Source organism: Homarus americanus, unplaced genomic scaffold (genome assembly GCF_018991925.1).
Source record: "Homarus americanus isolate GMGI-L3 unplaced genomic scaffold, GMGI_Hamer_2.0 scaffold20930, whole genome shotgun sequence".
Classification (NCBI taxonomy): domain Eukaryota; kingdom Metazoa; phylum Arthropoda; class Malacostraca; order Decapoda; family Nephropidae; genus Homarus; species Homarus americanus.
Window position 1 is genome coordinate 3,778,748 of NW_024748502.1, and position 13,248 is coordinate 3,791,995.

The following is a 13,248-nucleotide window of genomic DNA, read 5'->3' on the forward strand; positions in this document are numbered from 1 at the left end:
TTTCACTACTGCTGTATGTGTGACCTAGGTCCTTCACTACAGCTCCATGTGTGACCGGGGTCCTTCACTACTGCTTTAGGTTGAACTGGTTCCTTGACTATAGCTCTATGTGTGACCTGGGTCCTTCACTACTGTTGTTCGTGTGACATGGGTCCATCACTACAGCTCTATGTGTGATTTGGGTCTTGCTTTACAGCTCTATGTGTGACCTAGGTCTTTCACTACTACTCTATGTGTGACCTAGGTTCTTCACTTCAGCTCTGTGTGTGTGTGACCTGGGTCCTTAACTATTTTTCTATGTATGACCTTGGTCCTCACAACAGCTCTATATACAGTATGACCTGGGTAATTAACTATATAGTTCTGTGTGTGACCTAGGTCGTTCACTATATCATCAGATTTTAGACCGGCGTCCTATTTTTAAGTCTATTTTCTTTTATCTTGACGTAATCTTATTTAATTTAAAACGTTATAATCCTGATGCTAAACATAATACTATGAACTTTGCTGTTGCTGTTATCTGAATAGACTGGGGTGTTTTAATAGCCTCATCATTAATTCTTGAATTCCAGCCTTAATTTCTTACAACAGACATTAAAAAAAACTGGGTTACGAAAATCCGCCATAAACGTCGTATATTGGCATACTGTGAATTCTGATATACATTAAGGGGGATGGTTCACATGCCTGAGTGAGAAATATCATCCACCTCTGAATGATTAAATTATGTAAGCATCATAGACAGGTTCAACACCAAAGAAAACTAAGTATGACCTACAAGTGAACTATGATGAATTAGAAGTCCCTTTTCTTGTAGAGTATAGTTGTTGATCAAATAGATACGGAACTGAGGTACAGTCAGCAACAAATATTCTGCACCCCTCGGTCTGATGGCCTCTGCAACGATCACTAACTGAGGCCATGTTAATTTGGTAAGTTGGTATTTCTGGTTGTGTGATGCATTGTATAACCAGTATGATGTATTTTTTATATCACATATAGTTAATACAGAGTAATTATCAGGAATCACCGGCATAAATGAGTGTTGTTCAGAATTCTTGGTCCGGTGTGTCATATTGTATAACACCATAAAGGTGCAGAAATTTTGTTGTTGACTGTACATGCTCTTTTTAAACTTAATATTACATCCTAGCCCTTCCTCAATCATTGCTGGGTTGGTGGAGGTAGCGGTGATATTGATACTAGTGGTAGTGGTCTTAGTGCTAGTTGCGATAGTGATCGTGCTTGTGATACAAATACTATGGTGCAAGTGCTTATACTACTAGCACTAATAGTGCTAATGTTAGTGGTGCAAATACTAATGACAATAGTGCTAGTGTTTGTGGTGCGAGTGATCGTTGTGTTGGTGCTAGTGATGCTAGTGCTAGCATTAGTGGTGTTAGTGTTGCTAGTGTTAGCGATGCTGGTGCTAGTGGTGTTGGTTCTAATGTTACCAGTGCTAGTGCTAGTAGTAATGGTGCTAGTGGTGTTGGTCATAGTGGTGCTGCTTCTGGTGCAATTGGTGCTAGTGTTAGTGGTATTGGTGCTACTTGTGCTAGTATTAGCGAGGCTATTGTTAATGGTGCTAGTGCTTGTGGTGTTAATGATAGTAGTGTTGGTGCTAGTAGTGCTAGTGTTAGTGTTGCTGGTACCATTGATGCTAGTGCTGCTGATGCTTGTGGTGTTAATGCTAGTGGTGTTGGTGCTAGCGGTGTTCATGCTAGTGGTGCTAATGCTCGTGGTACTAATGCTAATAATGTGGGTGCTCGTGGGGTTAGCGTTAGCGATGCTAATAATAGTGGTGCTAGTGTTAGCGATGCTAGTGCTAGTGGTACTGGTGGTACTGGTGGTAGTGGTGCTAGTTGTGCTAGTGCGAGTGATGTTGGTACTAGTGGTGCTGGTACTAATGATGCTTTTCACTAAACTTTGAGACCCATGAAGGAGTTATACCCTGGCTATACTAAACTCACACCAACCCTATAACAATGGCATGAGTGAATATTTCCCACCAAGTGTGAGCAAATCGCAGTGACCTGTGAGTGTGATTGCCTTAGGCCTGAACCAATAAGATAGCCTGGGAGACGTGACGTCATGACCATATGGCGTACTGTAGAGGACACTTGTGTCTTGAGACAGAGTCTGGTTTTGAAGAGAGTGGAGTGTGAGCATGTGTGTGTCATCTTACCTCATGGCGGGATATACTGTATATGTGTGAGTGCCTTTAAGGTTTTATCCGCTTCTCGAAGTGTATTGTGATTCATGTGACCCCTGTGTAACTAGCTAAGAAGATAGGTTATTATATTGAAGTGTAATTGTTAAACCGTAATATAAAGTTTTCAATAAATGCAATAATCTTTACTAAGCGACCTAATTCACCCCTCCCTTATTGAGAAAGGTTGATGTGTTATAAGTGTTTCTTGATGTTATGCAGTGATACAGTGACCCATTAGTAATAACATTAACCTTACCCAGTGTCCTCTAATATCTCGGTTATTGCATGTTATTCATGTCCTCCCATTTATCATCATCCCCGTCCATTCTTCCCCTCCCCTCTCTCCTCTGGTGCGACAGTTCATCTATTGGCACCGTAGGGGCAGGTCGCACGCGCTCGTCGTCCTCTGACCTGACTGGGCTTCAGCGCTGTGTGAAGCTTGGTACAGGTGTGAGAAGTTACCTTGTGTGCCTTAGTTATCTCGGTACCTCGACCCTTTAAACGTGGACTGTATACTTATGTATGTGCCATAACCAAACTGTATAGAGGAAAATACAGTGTGACGTGATATAGATTACAGACAGAGTGCCCCGGAGGGGGCTAGTTTATTGGGCATCCCCTTACATCCTGTGCAAGGTGAAGCGCAGAAGCGTTTACAGTGCCCAACTGGGAAGCATGCGGAGTTCATACTTGCCTTTATGACTCAAGCATTAAGGGCGTGGAAGCCTGAAGGGTCATGGGTTTTGTCAGCAAGTTACATAAAGTGACAGAATGATGAGTGTGTGGGGGGGGGGGGAATTCCCGGTACATTTCATCTGTTTATAGCAAAGCGTGGCAGGTCCCTAATAATGTCAAGTGCCAGGCCTGTGACTAGTAGGAGGGATATCTGGTCAGGGAGGGAAGATGTGTTGGTAACGGCTGGGGACGTGTATTAGGAGGTCATAGGGCAAGTGAGGATGTAGTGACGGAGGGTGTGAGAGTCGGGTTGAGTCAGTGAAGGTGGCAGTTAAGGTTTAGGTCAGAGGTCAGACATTGAGGTGCCAGGCCAGCATTCTGCTTGCTGCCGCCTGCCTACCTATCTCCCTCTTATGCATGGGACTATAGAGGTCAACTTACCAGCCATCGTTCACCACCTCTGTGCCACACACCACACACTAAGGATAACCAAACTAACTTATACAGTATTTCGCGCATTGTGTCACAGTGTTATACTTAGTAACTTCATATCAGTGTCAGTGAGCTATGACCATGTGTAAAGTGGTATTTGTGGGTGTACTGTAGTAATCAAGCTGACAGATTCTGGCATCCACAGTGCCCTGGTGCCGCGCAAAGCTTACACCCGGGCCGGGCCATGTGGCCCCAAGCAACATCCTCCCTCCCTCCCTCCTCCCAGACTCATCCTCCCTCCCTCCTCTGGTGATGGTGGCGCTCAAACGTGTTAATGACTTCATGTGGTGTCTCACGTGACTACGGTGGTTATACTGGGCTGGTGGGAACAGGAATTTAACAAGTGAGTTGGTGAATATTGGGTGTAACTCCTATCAGTGTTACTCGAGGGCACCGCTGGCCTACATATTACCTCTCTGGCCCAGTGTATAAGACCTAGATTCCATTTAAACCTAGCCATGGCAGGAGTCGACGCCGGGCGGCGCTCTGCCGATGTTCCTGACGAAGGAAACGAAGGAGATGAGGAGGACAGTCATGGCGACACTTAAGCTGGCTTTCAGAAGTTTAAGACTCGTCAGCAGAAACGCAAAATGAGGACCCAGGTAAGGAAGCAGAGTAGAGCCAATAGGTGCAGCCCTCCCATTGCTCCCCGGGCTAACTACGTGCGCCTTGCCTTCCCCGAGAACACAACCAATTTGATGAAGATTAAGTGGTTGAGCGCCCTGAATGAGGAATATTGCACGACTCCGCTGAATGTTGTCATGTCAGGTAGCACCCCTCGTTTCGTCTATGTAGGCCGAGAGGAGACGGATGCTATCCAATGCTTCATTGAGGGAAAGGTCTGCTCACTACATCTTATTAAGCGAGATGAACCTGTCCGACCCAAAAAATTACGAAATACTTTATCACCCAATTCCCCAAGGGTATTCCCCACAGTAAAGCTCTGTCACTTCAAGACGTCCACAGAGCAAGAAGACTTTATAAGGATGGTGCACAACTTAGTAGGATCATCATTGTTTGGAAAAGGAAGGAACCACCTCCTGAGGAACACTGCTTCTTTGGCATGTATGGTACCCCTAGCAACATCAGTCGGTGGACTCCTCCCTCTGTGGTGTGCTACAACTGCTTGGGGATCAATCATGTGGCGAAATACTGTCACAAGACAGCCACCTGCAGCAACTGCGCAGGAATGCATAGCACGAGGAGCTGCCCCACCAAGGAAGCTGCCTCTCTGGAGGGGAGAGAGCAGCCCCCCCCCCCCCAAATTTGTGGCAGTGTCCCAGATGCAGGAAGGAGGGTGTGACGACCTGGCACCCATGTTGCCCTAGGAGCCCGCCTCCACCCACAATAGCAGTTCCACTCAGTGATGCCAACAGCAACACTGCGGGGTCGCCTCCAGCGCCTGAAATCAACAGCTACACCTCCCCACCCAGGACGCAGTGTCCCAGGTGCAGGGAGGAGAGTGTGATGGTCTGGCACCACAGTTGTCCTGGGAGGCCGCCCCCACCCACAAAGGCGGCCCCACTCAGTGATGCCAACGTGGCCGGATCGCCTCCACCACCTGAAGTCAACAGGCACAGTGACTCCCCTTCGTTAGCCAATGCAGGTCAGGTTAAAGCCTGCCAAGTAAGTGTACCAGTGAACAATAGCAGTGATAGTGTTAGTGGAGCTTCTGAAGGAGCTGGTGCCTCCTCTCATAATGATGCCAACTTGACGGTGAGTAGCCAGAGCGAGACTGATAGTGTTGGAAGCATGAATAGGGAGAATGAGCCCCAGACTGCCAGCGTGGTCTCTTTAATAATCCCAGGTCGAAAACTGTCCATAACCCTGTACTTTTCCCAATATTTACGGAGGAACTCGCGGGACTAATGAAGGAACCTGTGTATAAAAATCCTACCAGAATAAGGGCTGTGAGGCGCATTATCAAGAACTCCAGGGGCGAAGAATTTGAAACGGTTAACTTATTGGTCAGATTGATCTATGAAGCCATCACAAGACTCTCTATACTATTTTCAAGGTGGAAGGAGTAACACGAATGCTTAGGTTCATTTCATGGAACATTCGGAGTGTTAACCGCAGAATTAATGACCACAATGGTTTGTTAAAGTTTTTAACATTGATTTAATTGGTTTACAAGAACCTTACACGTCCAGCACCCAGAAGAAAGTTGCACCCAGGATAGCTGGGTTTACAGCATACAATAGTGGAGCAGGAAGTGACCTCCTCACTTATGTAAAGAATGGTCTGGTCTGTAAATGGATCAAAACTCACAATGATGAAAGTATTCACTATCAACAATTTACAGTAAAGACAGCAAACAGTCAATTTTCGCTGTATAACATCTATGTTCGGTGTAATGAGCTGCGAGTGGACGTGTTACCAAAGCCATCAGGTAACAATGCTATGTTATGTATAGGTGACTTTAACTCTCGTCACACTGTCCTCAGTGATGTCCAGTGTAACTCTTATGGTAGGGTGTTCGTGAATTACATCAATAATCATAATATCACTGCATATGACACAGACAAAGTGACACATCTGATGGGGGGCAGACTTGATTATGTTATTGGGTATAACCTAGTAGACAGTAATGTCAAGGCTAAGGTCATCTCAGACCACCTAGTCAGAGATCATTATGCAATACTTACTGAATACACTGTTGCTGAACCCCACCCTAAGCTCAGAATTAACATTCCAGATAATCTTAAACTGCACTTCAAGGCCTACATCCACAGATGGTATGCTGGATATACACCTGGGTCAGTGGATGAATTTTGCTGTGATCTTGTAAATGTCATTACCACATATTATACCACCTGGGTTAAGTCAAGGAGGAAGGGGGGCAGCACTAAACCACCTCTGTGGAGACATGACCCCATCCTCAGCAAAGAAGGAGAGAAGGTAGAACAGCTTGCCAACACTTATAAGCAAAATAAAACTAGTAATAACCTCCTGGCATTCCTCAAAGCTAACAGAGAATTTCGTGTACTGAAAGGTCAGGTGAGAAACACCTATTGGGAACAATTCTTACAGGGGATTAATAGAACGACAACTCTAGGAAAAGTGTGGAACAAAATTTGAGCCATTACCAAGTCACCCACCCCAGTCCAACTTCATCACAGCCCTGCAGAATATGCTGACATGCTATTAGACCAATAGTCTAGTGTGTCACAAATCACTTCCCTGCCTCTTGACATACAGCAATATCTTAAAACCACACACATTAATAGGGGTTTCAATATTGAAATAGCCTGTTCCTCACCAGACCTTACCGACCAGTTTCCTATAACGCACCACGAATTAACAACAGCACTAATAAAAGGTGAATCATCCTCCCCTAGTGAAGCTGGCATAAACTATAACACCTAACCACCCACTGCTTGACCAGTATCAAATGAGCCTCACACAGGGTATTCTGCCTAAGACATGGACTCATGGAAACATAGTACCAGTCCCTAAAGCTAACTCTCCAAACTTCAGGCCAATTTCACTCACATCCTGTATGTGTAAAGTCGTTGAAAGAGTTGTTCTCAACCGTCTCATGTTTCAAATCAAAGACAAAGTGGCCCCTAATCTGCATGGGTTCATGACCGGCCGTAGCACACAGACATGCTTTGCAGAATATCTTGTTCACTCAAAAGATAAGACACAAAAAGCCTTCATAGACCTTAAATCAGCCTTTGATGTAGCTAATAGGGACATTAAACTTGAGCAACTGGCTAATTTTGGCATCCAAGGTAACCTCCTGACATGGATAAAGGGTTATCTGTCCAACAATTATGCCAGTGTTTTATTTAGGGGAGTTAAAAGTGCCAGAATGAGATAATTTGAGCTTGGCACACCTCAGGGAGGAGTGTTATGTCCTATGCTCTTTAATATGCTGATGCACAAGCTTATTCCTGACATTCCAGTTCAGCCAAACGAGGCTGTAATATGCTATGCTGATGAGATCTGCATTATGACACAGACTAAGCTCAGGCTCCAAGCCTTGCTGGATGTATTTGCTCGGAGGACTGTGGAATGTAGTCTCATAATATCTGTTGACAAGATGAGGGTCCTCAATCCTCGTCCTGTTCACCCTCTGCCTCTTGGCTTTAACATTAACAGCATGCCCTTGGAACTATGTAACTACTGTAAATATCTTGGAATTTGTGTGAATGATGCAAAATTTGTCGGCAATCTTCGTGCCAAACTAATGCAAAGCATTAAAACCCCTCAGAACCCTTGTTGGCAAGGGCTATGGAATTAACATCACCTATGCTCGTAATTTCTATCTTCACTTCATCCTTTCTGTAGTTGACTATCATGCTCTCCATCTTGTGACTATTCCACCTAAACAACTCAGCATTTTACCCAATCCAGCTGGATTGGGTAAAATGCTACTACCATTCACATAAATGGCTTGATGAACAGGCTTTGTGTGAAATATAACATAGTCAAGAACTGCTTTTAGTGGCTTTGTGGCATGGTTGGTAGCGTTCCCTGGTCCCACACAGTAGGTCGAGGGTTCGAGTCCTGGCCGGTGAGGTCGTTGATTATATATATATGTATGTATGTGTGTATATATGAATATGTGTGTATATGTATGTATATGTATATATGTAATATTCAGAAATTTCGGTGTGACATTTAGAGACGTAAATACCAATAATGGGGATACGCTGAGTCATTCAAGTCTACGTGACAGGGACGGAGCGAGGGTGGCCCCCGTGCCGTACGTAGTGAGCCCATCTGGAACTAGGCCAATATAATATTAAATGTAATCTACCGAATCGTTATGGATGCAAATCATGAAATTAAATGACATTTATTAAATTTTAAATTATTATAGATCGTTTCTCAGGCTAAATATGTTACGTGTGTCCAAACAAAATTATTAGTTATGCGGGAAAATATGTCACATAGGCCCAGGCTACCGCTTTGGGAAAACACGAGGCTGGCTGGTTCTCAGTCAGACGACAGCGCTCAAACAGACAGGGCGGTCTGAGTGTCCGTGCAGAAAAAACTCTCTTGTGGTCTGGTCTCCGAGCGCACATGTCACCAGTATTGCAAGTAAGTTCTATTCGATCTCAGACAGGGTTTAGATAGGGCGGTTATAGAAGTTAACAATAGCTAACAGAGAGTTCATTGCAAGGTTTCGGCAGAACCCACTCGACTGAGATTGATGACTGCCGTTTGACGACTGCCGTTTGACGATTGATGATTGGCGATTGTCGCAATTGGAACGATTGGAGTAGGCTTGTCACTAGTTAGCAAGGTTTTAGCTTGGACCTCTCGAGTGAACGAGTGCCCCCGACAACTAAACTACGTGGGACCAGCATCAGCATTGGTTGATCAGTTCTTCCCACTTGGGTTCACAACACCATGTGTCTTCAGTCAGTCAGAAAATTTTGTACAGAACGGGAAAATAGAATCCTTCCCCCAGCTGGACAGAGCTCATCGGCTGACAGTCACTTTCTTCCGGTTCATGGATGTACTGAGTGTAAACTGAGGCAGTCTGAGTGAGTGAACGGTCACACACTGAGACCAGGAGTCTAGTAGACACTTAGAGACATTTTCTCTTCCCAGTATGGGTGTGTTCTGAGCTTGTGTGATGCATGTTACGGGGAAAGGTGGTAAGGTGTTTAAAATTTCCCAAGTCCGGGTATGAGAACATTGCTCCTCATGGTTAATTTTCACACGTGAGACGTGAGAATTCCTAAAAAGTTGTGAAGGGCTTGTTAGTGCCTTTAGAAAATACGGGTGCATTCGGGACACATGTGTGAGACTAAGGAGCATGTTTTACGGGTATTGGTGGAGAAAAACATTCATGACTCCTGAGTTCTAGAGAAATTACTGATAAAACACAGTAGTGCCCCTGCCTGCCTGATGAGTCGAGTGATTTTCTCGGGTTTCTTGTATATGCCGGCCTCCTTGACAGGCTAGTAGTTACACCTTTCGGGTTATTGGGCAATTAGGATTGTAGTAGTTGTGTGTCACCCCAGACAGGCTATGATTGATCCATGTGTGTAGTTTATAATTTCTTAATATTTGTTATACCATTTTCTCAGTGATTGATAATATTTTGTTGAATGCCCTTAAGGCCTGTTCATGTGTGCAAACAACATTTCTAAATACTTTGAACTTATTGTTTTCTAATGACTATGTGTCACTAAGGGATGTGAGATAACGAGGAACTGATTTCAGATGAGCTCATCATTCTGGTGTTAGTATAGCACTGTTACCTTAGTAGTGTTCAGAAGGCATTTTATATTTTCTACCTATTTTTGATATCGTGATAACTTTTATTCCCCAGTGTAGTGTCTTAAGCCAGGCTAAGAGGTGCTCATATGTTGGTGTACCATTATTGATTGTGGTTGTGGTGTTGGAGGGAATAGAAATGTCAAATTTTACAGTGCGTCTCATTCACCCCAATCACAGGTGCTATTTTTTCACGGGTCATGGAGAACATTTTTTTTAGTTAATTGTGTTTGTGCTGGTTCGGGTTTTTCTCAGAGGGGCGCTTCCACTGCATTACCATCCACCATAAACAAAAACCCCCAAGTCAAGTGAGTTAATCATACGTACATATATATATTTTTACGACCGTATTGTATTGTTCTATTATTTTTTTAACATGCTTCCATGTTGTCCCATATTTTTCCTGTAATGATGTGTTATATTTACTATTATATATTCTAGTCACCTTACCTTGTCCTGTTAAGGTTTTAACTGTTATTATTTGTTCAAGCTGACCTTATATATAGTACCTCACCAGCAGACGGAGTTCAGTCCAGTCCTCTTGTCATTCAGTTCACGTTCTTTTGAGTGACACCCGTCACCTGTTACTTAAACTTTATTTTATTTCTGTGTTGTTCCTGTCGCCACCAATGTGGTATATCTATGTGAGTACCTATTCATGTCTCTTATGTGTCCATCAGTGCTTGCTTAGTTACATTTAAGTAATTCAGTGTTGTTTCACCATAGTTAATTTCAGTGTGAGTTATTTTATATGTTTATGCAGTGTTAACGTAATCCAGTGCTTTATTTTTATATGTTTAAGCAGTTCTTTTGATGTTTCGATGTTTTAGTATCATTTGTGTCTTAAAAGTTTCGATAGTGAATCAATTTGTTTTGACAGCCTACGAGGCTCTTTATTGCGTTAGTATTTAATTAAATTAAATTCTTAAAGGTTTACTTTATTTATTTTTATCCCCTTTTGATTTACTTCACTTTTTCTTTGTTTGGTTACGCTAAGAACCTGGATATTAAAGTAAATTAAGAGAGGCATAACAGTTTTGGGGACCTTGCCAGGATTCACTAACGACCTTTTGACACTTGTGATATTCTTTTTGTCTTTTATTTTTTTGTTTATTTCTTTATTATCCATCATGGTTATCATTAGCCAAGATGATGTGGCTGCATTTGCATCAAGTAATCCCTCCATTGAGGAAGTTTCAAAGTTAAATGCACATGAGTTAAGATTAATTTGCGAGTATTATGGTGTGGTAATTTCTAGCAGCGCCAGTAAAGTAAAGTTGTTTAACGCGGTAAGAAGTCAGCTGTTTGAAGATAGTGTTGATGTTGGCTTAAGAGAAGACCATGGGGAAGCTAGTCAAGTTAACGTAGCTGAGTCACGTTCGGTGAATGATGAATTACGCCTTCGCGAGTCACAAATAAAATTGAAAGAAGTTGGGATACGTCAGGCAGAAGCTGAAGCTATTGCGAAAGAAGTTGGAATACGTCAGGCGGAAGCTGAAGCTAAAGCGAAAGACAATGAAGCTATAACAAAAGAAGCTGATTCAGAAAACTTGCGTCTGCGCATACAGCTCGGTCAGAGTAACCCGTCTAACACCGATGGCCTCATCCCCAGATCTAGTTTTTCTCATTTTGATCCAGCACGTGCTGCTAGGCTAATGCTCACATTTTCAGAGGAAACAGTTGATGAGTTTTTCATTGCTTTCGAGAGACTTGCTACCACTTTAAAGTGTCCTATAGAGTTTTGGCCCATTTTGCTTCAACAAGCGTTTGCAGGTAAGTCTCTGTGTGTTTTTTCGTCTCTTAGAGACAGTGACGCTAATGATTATTTATGTGTTAAGGAGGAAGTTTTGAAGGCTTATGCCTTTGTTCCTGAAGCGTACAGACAACGCTTTCGTGGCCTCCGTAAGAAGGCAGAGCAGACCCACCTTGAATCTGCTTGGAGTAAAAGAGAGGTAATCTCAAAGTATTTACTGAAGGTTCCAAGTGTCCCTGAAGAAGGCAGTGATGGGTAGGGAAACACCGGGTAACACTGAAGTCCATTTATTAACGGGTAGGAGAAATACAAGTAGTGACTAGCGTGTGCCATGCACGACCCACGGAGGCAGACTGAGACTGCATTGCCATATGGCAGCCTCGGGGCAATGTTGCCACATAACACGTGCAGTGTTGCCACATAATTACATACAGATGCTACTCGGCACCTTAGCTTATATACAAGGTTGCTACTCGGCACAGTAGCTTAGATACATAACCTACATCTCCTTCCCCCCTCACGCTCATAGTCTTTGTCTTGAGCGGACTTCTTAGTTCTAAGTCACTCCGAGCGTCGAGGTGCACTCTGGGGCGGATCCTCATGAGGTGTAGGGGACTCGTCCTCGGTCAGGGGGCCAGCAGCACGGGGTGGGACTGGCCGGAGGAAGCGATGGTTCCTCCACCAAACGCGGCTGCTCGGCATCCTGACCTTGTAGTCCCGCGACCGGCTGACGCCCATCACTATGCCCACCGTGTCCCAACGTGTCGTCGTCGGGTCCTGGACGCGGACAAGGGCACCAATCTCCAGCGGCTGAAGAGGGCGGGCACGGTCGTCATACCGAGCCTTGGCGTCCTGGGCACGTGTAGCGGCACGGCGGTCGCAGCTCTCGGCTCTGGTCTGCCACTCCTTCGCAAAGGCCTTGGCGTGTGCAGGAACGCAAGAGCGGAGAGGGTGACCATACAGGATCTGGGCAGGGGAGAGTCCTGTGTGGGTGGGAGTATTACGTAACTCCAGGAGTCCTTTCTCAAACGCCTCACAGTCTATGTTGCCTGAAAGGGCCACCTTGAGGATGAGGTGCTTGACTGTCTTGACCGCAGCCTCAGCGTGGCCGTTTGACTGTGGGTAGGGGGGTGTTGAAACTATGTGGCGGACTCCCCAACGCTCCAGGAATCCTGTGAAGTCCCGGATGGTGATCTGTGGCCCACCGTCCGTCCGCAGACGTACGGGGACGCCCAGGTCACGAAAGAGGTGCCGGAAGTGGTGAATGGTGGCTGCGGACGTCGTGTCCGAGCCACAGATTACCACCACAGGCTAGCCAGAGAGTCGGTCGGCGACATCTAGGAAATGTTTCCCAGCTGTGCTGAAGAAATCAGCCGACACGGACTCGAAGGGCCTGGTGGGTTCGTCGTCGCACAAGAGGGGCTCCTGCTGTTGACTGGGCTGCATGATCTGGCATGGCTCACAGGCACGGACCGTATTGATGATATCCACGTCAATGCCGGGCCAGTACACAGCCTGCCTTGCGCGGTGCTTGGTGGCCTCTGCTCCACAATGGCTGTCGTGTAAGCGGGCCAGAACGCGACGACGGAGAGCTGCAGGGACGACCACACGGGCACCGTACAGGACGAGGTCCCCATCTGCATAGAGGTCCTCACGTATCTTCCAATACGGGCGAAGGGCGTTGTGGAGGTCAAAACGGTCGCGAGGGAACTCAGTCCTCACACTCTCCAAGAGCTGAGTGTAGGAGGGGTCGTCGCGTGCCGCGGTCCGTAGTTCCTCAAGGGCCAGATCGCTGTCAGGTGGCGACAGTGAGGCCTGGGTGCTGGCGAGGGACTGTACGGCCAGCAAAGTGACGATGTTGCTGATGGAGAAACCG

General features: G+C 45.3%; 1 protein-coding gene across 1 annotated transcript; it reads left to right on the top strand.

The window, feature by feature from the left end:
- The first annotated feature begins 674 nt into the window (after window positions 1-674).
- LOC121880340 (autotransporter adhesin BpaC-like) lies at window positions 675-1,923 on the top strand. Its single transcript, XM_042387494.1, has 2 exons — window positions 675-691; window positions 1,287-1,923. The coding sequence occupies exons 1-2, from the start codon at window positions 675-677 to the stop codon at window positions 1,921-1,923; spliced, it is 654 nt and encodes a 217-aa protein (XP_042243428.1).
- The last annotated feature ends 11,325 nt before the right edge of the window (window positions 1,924-13,248 follow it).